Source organism: Aquarana catesbeiana, linkage group LG11, assembly GCF_042186555.1.
Source record: "Aquarana catesbeiana isolate 2022-GZ linkage group LG11, ASM4218655v1, whole genome shotgun sequence".
NCBI classification, from domain to species: domain Eukaryota; kingdom Metazoa; phylum Chordata; class Amphibia; order Anura; family Ranidae; genus Aquarana; species Aquarana catesbeiana.
In genome coordinates this window covers 27,216,546-27,229,045 of record NC_133334.1, presented here as the reverse complement: position 1 = coordinate 27,229,045, position 12,500 = coordinate 27,216,546, and the positions used below count along the sequence as shown (strand labels likewise).

General features: G+C 46.1%; 1 protein-coding gene across 1 annotated transcript in view; it reads left to right on the top strand.

The window, feature by feature from the left end:
* TSG101 (tumor susceptibility 101) overlaps positions 1 to 12,500 on the top strand; it is a 62,829-nt gene that overhangs the window by 14,536 nt on the left and 35,793 nt on the right. The window contains exon 3 of the mRNA XM_073604118.1: positions 9,057 to 9,122. Coding sequence (XP_073460219.1) covers positions 9,057 to 9,122 — 66 coding nt within the window. The remainder of the gene's footprint in view (positions 1 to 9,056; positions 9,123 to 12,500) is intronic.

Below are 12,500 nucleotides of genomic sequence, written 5' to 3'. Positions count from 1 at the left end.
GAACCAATATGTCAGATTCCTTTGGTCTTGTTGACAAGGAAATTAATTTTTCTGGTGGCCATCTCTTCTGCTAGAAGAGTATCAGAATTAGCAGCTCTTTCCTGTAAGGAGCCTTATTTGATTATACACAAGGATAGAGTGGTACTACGCCCTCATCTTAGTTTTTTCCAGATCCCTGTTCTCCGGAAGAGAGATCTCTACATTCGTTGGATGTAGTAAGAGCAGTTAAGGCCTATCTAGGGGCAACTACTCAGATCCGCAAGACGGATGTTTTGTTTGTGCTGCCAGAGGGTCCCAATAGAGGACAGGCAGCGTCAAAAGCTACCATTTCTAAATGGATTCGACAATTGATCATTCAAGCTTACGGTCTGAAGCAGAAGATTCCTCCGTTTCAGATCAGGGCACATTCCACAAGGGCTATTGGTGCTTCTTGGGCAGTGCATCACCGGGCCTCTATGGCTCAAATCTGCAAGGCCGCAACCTGGTCTTCAGTCCATACATTCACCAGATTCTATCAGGTGGATGTGAGAAGGCATGAGGATATCGCCTTTGGGCGTAGTGTGCTGCAGGCAGCGGTACAGGGTCCTCAGGTCTGATTGCACCCTACTTGGTCGTGGTTCCCCCCCCTCAGGTAGCATTGCTCTGGGACATCCCATCAGTAATTACTGTGGCTCTGTGTCCCGTGATGTTCGAGAAAGAAAATAGGATTTTTTAAAACAGCTTACCTGTAAAATCCTTTTCTTTCGAAGGACATCACGGGACACAGAGGTCCCGCCCCTCTTCTAATACACTATATTGCTTGGCTACAAAACTGAGGTATCCCTGCAAGGGGGAGGGATTATATAGGGGGTTGAACTTCCTGATAGGGTGTGCCAGTGTCCAATCACCAGTGATACCTATATAACCCATCAGTAATTACTCTGGCTCTGTGTCCCGTGATGTCCTTCGAAAGAAAAGGATTTTACAGGTAAGCTGTTTTAAAAAATCCTATTTTTTTGGGATAGAGTAAGGGAAGGTTAATCCCTGTTAGATTTTTTTTTTTTTTTTTTACCATCTGTGTCCCATTGCTGAGATTTGCCTTCACTTCCTGTCCCATAACCAAACAGGAAGTGAGGGGAAATCCCTGCAAATAAAGGGAATTCCTTAGGGAACCCCCACATCACCAAAACTAGTGTCCTCCATTGAAAGATTTCCCCCTCTATTACTTTTCTTGAGACAACCCAAAATGTGGGATTTTCTTTTCACTTTCAATGATAATGGTAAACAAGTAATAATAAATAGAGAGGATGACTCTTCCTAATGGGGGCAACAGGCAGCAATAAAAATTGCCAGGGGGGTTCTAATCCTTCTCTTAAAAAAAAGTTTTGACTTTTTTATACTTTTAAAAAAAATAAATAAACAAACATCTAAGTCCCTTTTTTCCCCATCAATATATCAATATATCGATATATCGATATACAGCTGTCACATGACCCAGCTCTCTCCCAGCCTGTCTGCAGGGAAACAAAAGCAGGAGGAGCTTCTAGTCCTCTGCTGCTGGTCACATTTTTTTTTTTTAACAGAAAAGTTTTTATTTATCTCCAACAGGAGATGTGTTTCCATATACTATATAGTTACAAACATAAAAAATGTTCTATAACTGGTCACATGTTTAACATAAAGAAAAACAGCCTTTGAGATACATAGTAAAAATAAATAATATAAATAAACTGTTTTAAATTGTCATACAAAATTATATTTGAAATTAAATCTCTATTATTTTTTTTTTGACAATAACATGGTGTGGGCAAATTTCTGCCAGTCATAGGCTGTGTCACGCCACCCCGGCCTGTGTCTTAGAATAACAGGGAGGTGAAGTCTCCGTCAATCTACATGTAATATCCCACCCCTGTTGTGTATAGCTGGTTAGTGGGCATGGAGGAGGAGGCAGAAGGGAGTGGGCTGTTCTTTACCACTGTGTATACGCCCACATGTGTGACTCTATAGCCACATGGGCTGCTCAGATGTGATAGGAAGGAAATGCTCAGCATAGAATCTCACTGAAAACTGAGCATGTGCAGAGCTGCCAATACTGCTCTGCAAAACCCCTAGCTGAATTGGGGACATGGGCAGAAGGGGGCGATAGAGAGCAGCAGGATCAACCAGGTTTTTTGCAGAATACAGAAAACGACTCTCATAGTGACTGAGTGAGTATGTACAGCATTTGATAGTTTTTATTATGTGGGTTTAGTGCCTACTCCCCCCAAAAAATTAGGTTCTAAAAGAGGGAGGGGGGGGGAGTTGGGAAAAGGGTAGTTTTGGGGGCGGGGTTTTGGGTGAAGTTCCGCTTTAAAAAGTGATTTAACTGGCCCTAAAATTTTGACCGAAAAAATCCTAAGAAAAGAATCGTTTTTGAAAAGTTCGTTCTTCTAATCATTAGTTGGGTCAAATCGAGGTTTGTTTTCTGCCGCAATGACCGGGAAAGTCGAAGGAACAGGTTGGAAATTTTTTTTCTCAAACACACGAATTTCTAACAATGTATGTGGTTTCCATTCATTCCAAAATCCAAATGTTAAAAGCAAATGGAATCTTTCTGACATCATTCGAATGTTCTGAGAATTTTCGTACAAATTTAAGAATTTTTCTTTGAAATTCTTCCCATCTATGGCCAGCTTAGAACTACCCATACACTATACAGTCTGATTGTACAATCTCTGTGTCTGTGAAACAACAAAAACATTTTTTAATTTTATGATTTTTTTGGCATCGGAACCCGTTAAAGATTGCAACCATGGTTAGTGCAAAGCGGGTGCCGTGTACGGACTTCTGCATGGGGGGGCAAAGGGCACGACTGTGGAAGGGGGGTGGGTGATGTAAATGGGGTAGAGGACACTGCTGGGGGGGGACAACAGAGGACAATAGTGTGACGGGGGGGGGCAGAGGACACTACTGGGGGGGTGAAGGGGGGCAGAGGACACTACTGGGGGGGGGAGGGGGGCAGAGGACACTACTGGGGGGGGTGAAGGGGGGCAGAGGACACACTGGGGGGGTGAAGGGGGGGCAGAGGACACTACTGGGGGGGTAAAGGGGGGCAGAGGACACTACTGGGGGGGTGAAGGGGGGCAGAGGACACTACTGGGGGGGTGAAGGGGGGGCAGAGGACACTACTGGGGGGGTGAAGGGGGGCAGAGGACACTACTGGGGGGTGAAGGGGGGGCAGAGGACACTACTTGGGGGGGTGAGGGGGGCAGAGGACACTACTTGGGGGGGTGAAGGGGGGCAGAGGACACTACTTGGGGGAGTGAAGGGGGGCAGAGGACACTACTTGGGGGGGTGAAGGGGGGCAGAGGACACTACTTGGGGGGGTGAAGGGGGGCAGAGGACACTACTGGTGGGGTGAAGGGGGGCAGAGGACACTATTGGATGGTGAAGGGGGGCAGAGGACACTATTGGGGGGTGAAGGGGGGCAGAGGACACTATTGGGGGGTGAAGGGGGGCAGAGGACACTACTGGGGGGGGTGAAGGGGGGCAGAGGACACTACTGGGGGGGGGTGAAGGGGGGCAGAGGACACTACTGGGGGGGGGTGAAGGGGGGCAGAGGACACTACTGGGGGGGTGAAGGGGGCAGAGGACACTACTTGGGGGGGTGAAGGGGGGCAGAGGACACTACTGGGGGGGTGAAGGGGGGCAGAGGACACTATTGGGGGGTGAAGGGGGGCAGAGGACACTATTGGGGGGTGAAGGGGGGCAGATGACACTACTGGGGGGGTGAAGGGGGGCAGAGGACACTACTGGGGGGGGTGAAGGGGGGCAGAGGACACTATTGGGGGGATGAAGGGGGGCAGATGACACTACTGGGGGGGTGAAGGGGGGCAGAGGACACTACTGGGGGGGTGAAGGGGGGCAGAGGACACTATTGGGGGGATGAAGGGGGGCAGAGGACACTACTGGGGGGGTGAAGGGGGGCAGAGGACACCATTGGGGGGTGAAGGGGGCAAAGGACACTACTGGGGGGGTGAAGGGGGGCAGAGGACACTACTGGGGGGGTGAAGGGGGCAGAGGACACTATTGGGGGGGTGAAGGGGGGCAGAGGACACTATTGGAGGGGTGAAGGGGGGCAGAGGACACTACTGGGGGGGTGAAGGGGGGCAGAGGACACTATTGGGGGGGTGAAGGGGGGCAAAGGACACTACTAGGGGGGTGAAGGGGGGCAAAGGACACTACTAGGGGGGTGAAGGGGGGCAGAGGACACTATTGGGGGGGGTGAAGGGGGGCAGAGGACACTACTGGGGGGGTGAAGGGGGGCAGAGGACACTACTGGGGGGGTGAAGGGGGGCAGAGGACACTACTGGGGGGGGTGAAGGGGGGCAGAGGACACTACTGGGGGGGTGAAGGGGGGCAGAGGACACTATTGGGGGGATGAAGGGGGGCAGAGGACACTATTGGGGGGGTGAAGGGGGGCAGAGGACACTATTGGGGGGGTGAAGGGGGGCAGAGGACACTATTGGGGGGGGTGAAGGGGGGCAGAGGACACTACTGGGGAGGTGAAGAGGGGTAGAGGATACTACTGTGACACACTATGTGTTCTTCGTGCCATCTTTTTGTTGGGGGCTTGATAGTTAATTCATTAACCACTTAACGTCCACCTCATAGCAGTTTTACTGCTACAGGGTGGCTTTCCTGGTGGTCGTGGACTAGGCCGAAGCCGCGGCCTCGCCTAAAAACTCATGCCTGCAGCTCCTCAGGACCGGCACGGTGTCCAAAAAAAACCAAAACTCGATTCGAATCGTGAATTGAGTTTTTTTTTTTAAGAAAATCTCCCAGCCCTATATTAAACTTTTATTCACCATTTATGATCAGGGGTGCTTTATATGTCACTTCCATTGTGGTACCTGAAAGTCGGCCTAAAATGTAAGACTTTCTTTTTTAAACAGGAACATCCCATCAAAAGCAAATCTGATGGGAACGGTATAAAATGACATTGGTGTGTAAGGTGATCTCTCCTGCCATAGTAGCAGATGTCGGCACAATGACCGAGGAGGAGGAGGAGGAGGAGGGGGACAAGCTGGGAAAACCTGTTCTATGAGAGAACAGAGCAGTCACTGTATCCTATTCACTGACGTCGATCATTTAGCATACACTTGGCTACCTTGTGACTTCTCATTCGTTTAGTTGTGTAATAATTGACGTATTGCTCCAGCACACGGGGAGGTTTGTCCTGTCCTATGATATGTACAGTGTATGGAGCTTTCATCATTTCATGGCCCTGTCTACACATTGGCGCATAGGAAGAAATGATCACAATTTAGTGAGAGAAGACTCTAGAATACGGCTCTCCAAACTCTTTGGTATGAGGGCCACATCAAATATTCGCCGGCCGAAAAAAAAAAAAAAAAAAAAACAGTTTTATAAATGAACAAATCAAGTTTTTAAATTTATTGAAAAAGTTTTACTTGGCTTTTTTTTTTTTTTTGTTTTACAATCCGAATGATATGATTTATAGCCCGTACACAACGATCCAAAAATCGGACGACAGATCGACCAGTTTTCGTTCGCATGCTAGTCGCATATCGAAAATGGAGAGGTTACGAAAATTCTCGTACGACAGAATAAAAAATCGGAAGTGATGTCATGTGTTGTGGTGTATTTGTATTGTGTTTTCTAGGGTTGCACCGATAGTATCGGTATCGGTGCCGACACCAAGTATTTGCACAAGTATCAGTACTCCTGCAAATGCACCGATACCTGAAACCGATACTTTCAGGCTCGGTTCTTTGAGCTTTTCAGTGGGGTCTCCCCTGTTGACAGCTAAAATGTTAAAGGGGGGTTCCGGCCGTTTTTTTTTTTTTTTTTTTTTTTTTTTTTTATGTCAGCAGCTACAAACACTGTAGCTGCTGACTTTTAATAAGGACACTTACCTGTCCAGCGAGCCCCCCCCCCAAGGCCGATCCGTCCATCGGATCTGCCGGCGGCGCCTCAATCCTAACTAAGGGGAACAGGCAGTGGAGCCTACTGCCCATTGTTTCCTGGGACACACACAGTTCTCAGAAGGCAACGGGGCCACTCACCTTAGGAGGAGGAAGCGCCGCGGAATAGGAAGAGGCAGATTAGGAAGACTGCCTAGCAACAGGGGTTTCAGGTAAGTTAAAAAAAATTTTTTTTTTTCAAATGTTGTTTTTTTTTTTTTTTTAATGAATTTTAATGCCATTTCCTTTTTTAGGGTGGACCTCCACTTTAAAGAAGTCCGGTAATTGGAGCTATCAAAAAAAAAAAAAAAAAAAAAAGCAACTGGCAATGTTTATTAACAGCATTGCTCAACACTAAAATAAAAAGAAACATTGTTTCATTTTGTATCTTTCTGTTTCTTCATCTGCAGATCAAAGGGATGAACAAATTTTACTCTGTTTAACCCTTCATTTACTCTAATCAGCCTTAATTAAAGCAGAGGTTCACACAAAAATTGAGCCTCCGCTTTTCGAAACCCTCCCCCCCCCTCCGGTGTCACATTTGGCACCTTTCAGGGGCAGGGGGGTGCAGATACCTGTATAATACAGGTATTTGCGCCCACTTCCGGGCATAGACTCCCGCGGGAGTCTACGCCTCTTCCCCCACCCCACCCGCTGTCTACTGGGACACACACGGGTCCAAGAGACAGCAGGGACAATCCGGATTGCACAGCGTGACTCGCGCATGCGCAGTAGGGAACCGGGAAGTGAAGCCGCGAGGCTTCATTTCCTGATTCCCTTACAATAGATGGCGACGGCAGCACCCAACAGCCGAGCGACAGATCGGCTTCGGGGTGCCGACATCGCGGGCGCCCTGGACAGGTAAGTGTCCTTATTTTAAAAGTCAGCAGCTACAGTATTTGTAGCTGCTGACTTTAAAAAAAAAAAAAAAAAAAAAGATATCGGCGGACCTCCGGTTTAACTCCTTATTCTCCTCCATTTAATTATTATTTTCCTGCTTTTTTTCTTTTGTTCACGTCTATTTTGTAATCAATTAAAACTTTGTTTTTGTTAGTGAATATTTTACACATATATATTAACATATATTTACACATTTCACATTGAAAAAGGCCAAAATTAAAAAAAAAAAATCTATTTATTTAATTTGTAAATAACTTTTCAATGCTTTGTACCATTGCTGACAGCTGAAGTTAAAACAAAACCGTTGCGGTAGGTATCGGTAATTGGTATCGGCGAGTACTAAAAAAAAAAGTATCGGTACTCATTGTAAAAAAAAATGGTATGGGTGCATCCCCAGTATTTTCAGACGACAACTGTACCGATTAAACGAAAATCGTACGATCTGGTATCGCATTTTTCATGTTTGTCCGATCAGATAAAATCGGATGAACTGTTGTGATCGGCTCTCGAAAAGCTCAGTACTAATGATCCGATTATCATACGATCGCTTTTGAAATCGGCATTTTTCATCCAAATAAACTCAACAAACTGATACAATCACACTGTATTACCAAAAGTATTGGGACACCTGCCTTTACACACACACACAGATTGATTTATTTTTTTTTTTTTCAAAAAAATTTTTATTGAAAACTTTTTTGTTTTTATTAAACATGCAACCAAAACAGTTGGCACCGTACAAGAGCAGGGCACACATTCCAAAGATGTTGCATCCGATCTCACATTATGCATAGAATTATTTGCATATTTGTAGTATTATACTAACAAGGAGAATTATTAAAACATGTTAACGCACATGTCATTATCCACCACTTATAATCAATACACACACACATGAACTTTATTGGCATCCTAGTGTTAGTCCGTAGGGTTCAATATTGAGTTGGCCCACCCTTTGCAGCTATAACAGTTTCAACTCTTCTGGGAAGGCCGTCCACAAGGTTTAGGGGTGTGTCTATGGGAATGTTTGATCATTCTTCCAGAAGAGCATTTGTGAGGTCAGGCACTGATGTTGGACGAGAAGGCCTGGCTCGCAGTCTCTCGCTCTAATTCATCCCAAAGGTGTTCTATCGGGTTGAGGTCAGGACTCTGTGCAGGCCAGTCGAGTTCCTCCACCCCAAACTCGCTCATCCATGTCTTTATGGACCTTGCTTTGTGCATTTGGTGGAGGGGGGATTATGGTGTGGGGGTTGATTTTTAGGGGTTGGGCCTGGCCCCTTAGTTCCAGTGAAGGGAATTCTTAAGGCGTCAGCATACCAAGACATTTTGGACAATTTCATGCTCCCAACTTTATGGGAACAGTTTGGGGACGGTCCCTTCCTGTTCCAACATGACTGCGCACCAGTGCACAAAGCAAGGTCCATAAAGACATGGATGAGCGAGTTTGGGGTGGAGGAACTTGACTGGCCTGCACAGAGTCCTGACCTCAATCTGATAGAACACCTTTGGGATGAATTAGAGTGTAGACTGCGAGCCAGGCCTTCTCATCCAACATCAGTGCCTGACCTCACAAATGCTCTTCTGGAAGAATGGTCAAATATTCCCATAGACACACTCCTAAACCTTGTGGACAGCCTTCCCAGAAGAGTTGAAGCTGTTATAACTGCAAAGGGTGGGCCAACTCAATATTGAACCCTACGGACTAAGCCTGGGATGCCATTAAAGTTCATGTGCGTGTAAAGGCAGGCGTCCCAATACTTTTGGTAATATAGTGTATATGTGTACACTCCATGTGCATTGCTTACACAGCGCTCCTCACAGTCTGTAGCGTGTCCTTAGGTCCATGTGTAAACTATCCTGTTTGGGGCTGCTTGACAAAGAGGGCCCCTGAAACACATTGCAGTATGCCGTGGCGAACTGTACCAGAAGTGGGAGTAGGTACCTGTCAAAACCAGGTATCACCAATGTGGAAGTAAATGTTGGGGGATCTTCTTGACACTCATTAGAACTGAAGAAGTAACTTGGAGAAGCTATAAAACATCTTCAACATTACAGAACAAGTCCAGCTGAATGCGATTAACTTCTGCTGGATATACCATGTCCTGGATACATGGGAAGCTGAAAATGTAGAAAACATTTGTATTTTTATCCTTAAGTCCAAAGTAAAGCAGATCTTCATGTAATTTATTTTCTGTTTTTTTTGTCTTGCAGTGTTTAATGATGGCACCTCCAGAGAACTGCTGAGCCTCGCTGGGACCATTCCTGTCCCATACAAAGGTAAGTGCCGTGTATTTTATTTAACCACTTCAGCCCCTGAAGAATTTACCCCCTTCCTGACCCCCCCTTCCTCACTTTTTGCGATTCGGCACTGCGTCGCTTTAACTGACAATTGCGCGGACGTGCAACGTGGCTCCCAAACAAAATTGACGTCCTTTTTTTCTCCACAAATAGAGCTTTCTTTTGGTGGTATTTGATCACCTCTGCGGTTTTTATTTTTGCGCTATAAACAAAAAAAAGAGCGACAATTTTTAAAAAAATGCATTATTGTTTACTTTTTGCTATAATAAATATCCCCAAAAAATATATTAAACTTTTTTTTTCCTCAGTTTAGGCCGATCCGTATTCTTCTACATATTTTTGGTAAAAAAAATCGCAATAAGCATTTGATTGGTTTGCGCAAAAGTTATAGCGTCTACAAAATAGGGGATAGTTTTATGGCATTTTTATTAATAATTTTTTTTTACTAGTAATGGTGGCGATCAGCGTTTTTTTTTTTTTTTTTTATCGTGACTGCGACATTATGGCAGACAGATCGGACACTTTTGGTGCTATTTTGGGACCATTCACATTTATACAGCGATCAGTGCGATTAAAAATGCTTTGACTACTGTGTAAATGTGACTGGCAGTGAAGGGGTTAACCACTAGGGGGCGCTGTAGGGGTTAAGTGTGTCCTAGGGAGTGATTCTAACTGTGAGGGGGGAGGGGTTATGTGTGACACGTCACTGATCACCGCTCCCGATTACAGGGAGCTGTGATCAGTGTCCTGTCACTAGGCAGAACGGGGAGATGCTTGTTTACATCAGCATTTTCCCATTCTTCCTCTCCGTGATCACGGGTATCCCCGCGTACATTGGATCCGTGGGACCCGCGATCACACTCTCTGAGCTCGCGGCAGACACGCGTCGCCGGCAGCACGCACGCGCCCACAAGCCGCTTCTTAAAGGGCAACGTACAGGTACGTTAATATGCCTGTATGTGCCCTTCTGTTGACGTATATCGGTGTGAGCCGGTCGGCAAGCAGTTAAAGATCATAACTTTTTTTTTTTTTTGTATAACAAACATGTTATACTTACCTCCTCAGTGCAAGGGTTTTGCACAGAGTGACCCCGATTCTCCTCTTCTGTGGTCCCCCCCGCGGCGCTCCCTCCACGCATCCAGTGCCCCTAGGGAGAGCCGCTTTCCATTGGGGTACTCGTACGGGCACGCTCCTAAGTCCTGCTGCATAAATTGACACAGACAGCAGGACTCGGCCCCACCCCCCCGGCTCCTGTGTCACTGGATTTGAATGACAGCAGCGGGAGCCAATGGCTCCTGCTGCTATCAATCTATCCAATAAAGGCCAGAGACAATGGCTGGAGCTGGTGGGCTCGTTCTCGTCGCTGGAAAGATTGGGTTCAGGTAAGTAAAAGGGGGGGCTCTGGGGGGGAGCTGCACCACAAAAGGTTTTTCTATGCATTAAGGTGCAAAACCTCAAGACTTTACAACCCCTTTAAAGTGTGCTGCCAGCCCAAATTATAGGCTGCCTTAAAGTATAATCGAAAACAAATATTAATTTTAGCTTTAAAGGGTTTAAATGCTTACACAAATATGTTACCTCTGTTAAATTCCACTATATTTAGGCCTAAATACTGTTTGTGCTTCATTTTCTGTATAGTCAGGTGACTCTTTGCAGAACTGTTGGCATTCCAGCAGCCACAAGAGCTCACACCCGGAACTCACTTCCTCTTCTAAGTCTAAGGAACTGACAACACGGTGCCTCTGCTGTACTGAAATCCCAATGAAACCACATGTACAGCCGGGGCCAAAGGTTTTGAGAATGACACAAATATTAATTTGTCACAAAGTCTGCTGCCTCAGTTGTTATGATGGAAATTTGCATATACTCCAGAATGTTATGAAGAGTGATCAGATGAATTGCAATTAATTGTAAGTCCCTCTTTGCCATGAAAATGAACTTAATTCCCCCAAAAAATCTTTCCACGGCATTTGTGAAGAAGGCTTCAGGGAGCCCAAGAAAGTTCAGCAAGTGCCAGGACCGTCTCCTACAGTGGATTCAGCTGCGGATCGGGGCACCACCAGTGCAGAGCTTGTTCAGGAATGGCAGCAGGCAGGTGTGAGGACATCTACACACACGGTGAGGAGAAGACTTTTGGAGGAAGGCCTGTTGTCAAGAAGGGCAGTAAAGAAGCCACTTCTCTCCAGGAAAAACATCAGGGACAGACTGATATTCTGCCAAAGTTAAGGGGATTGGTCTGCTGAGGACTGGGGGAAAGTAATTTTCTCGGATGAACCCCCTTTCCGATTGTTTGAGACATCCAGAGAAGAAAAGGTGAGCGTTCCAATCAGTCCTGTGTCATGCCAACATTAAAGCCTCCTGAGATCATTCATGTGTGGGGTTCCTTCTCATCCAAGGGAGTGGCTCACTCACAATTCTGCCTAAGAACACAGCCATGAATAAAGAATGAAACAAAAACATCCTCCGAGAGCAACTTCTCCCAACCATCCAAGAAGAGTTCGGTGAGGAACAATGCCTTTTCCAGCATGATGGAGCACCTTGCCATAAGAAAAAAGTGATAACTAAGTGGCTTGGGGAGCAAAACATGGAAATTTTGGGTCCAACGGCCAGGAAACTCCCCAAACCTTAATTGTGGTCAATCCTCAAGAGGCGGGTGAACAAAAAAACCCCCACAAATTCTAACAAACTCCAAGCATTGATTATGCAAGAATGAGAGCGACCATCAGTCAGGATGTGGCCCAGAAGTTGATGACAGAATGCCGGGGAGAATTGGAGAGGTCTTCAAAAAGAAAAGAAGGGTGCAACTTCATGTAATTGTCAATAAAAGCCTTTGACACTGATGAAATGCTTGTAATTATACTTCAGTATCCCATAGTAACATCTGACAAAAAGATCTAAAAACACTGAAGCAGCAGACTTTGTGAAAATGAATATTTGTGCCGTTCTCAAAACTTTTGGCCACGGCTGTAGGTAGTACTAAGCCTCTCTATTTTTGTGCCTGTGGCCTCCAGCACCAGGGGTGAGCTGAATGATGCGATCACACAGGGTTTTAAAGTGATTCTAAAGCCTGAAAAACTTCAGTGTGGAGCCCCCCCCCCCCAATACTTGAGCTAAACTCAATCCAGTGATGTGCAGGAGAGCTGCGGCTCTTCCGAGTCTCTCCCTCATTGGCTGAGACATAGCAGCAGGCGCTATTGATTGCTGTCAATCGCAGGCAGTGAGGAGGAAGTGGGCGACAGGGCTGTGTCTTAGGCTCGATTCACACTTCTGCAACTTAGGATCCGATTTCGAGACCCAAAGTCGCAGAACATGTGAAATGCAATATATCTCTGAGAGCTGTTTCAATTGACACTACTG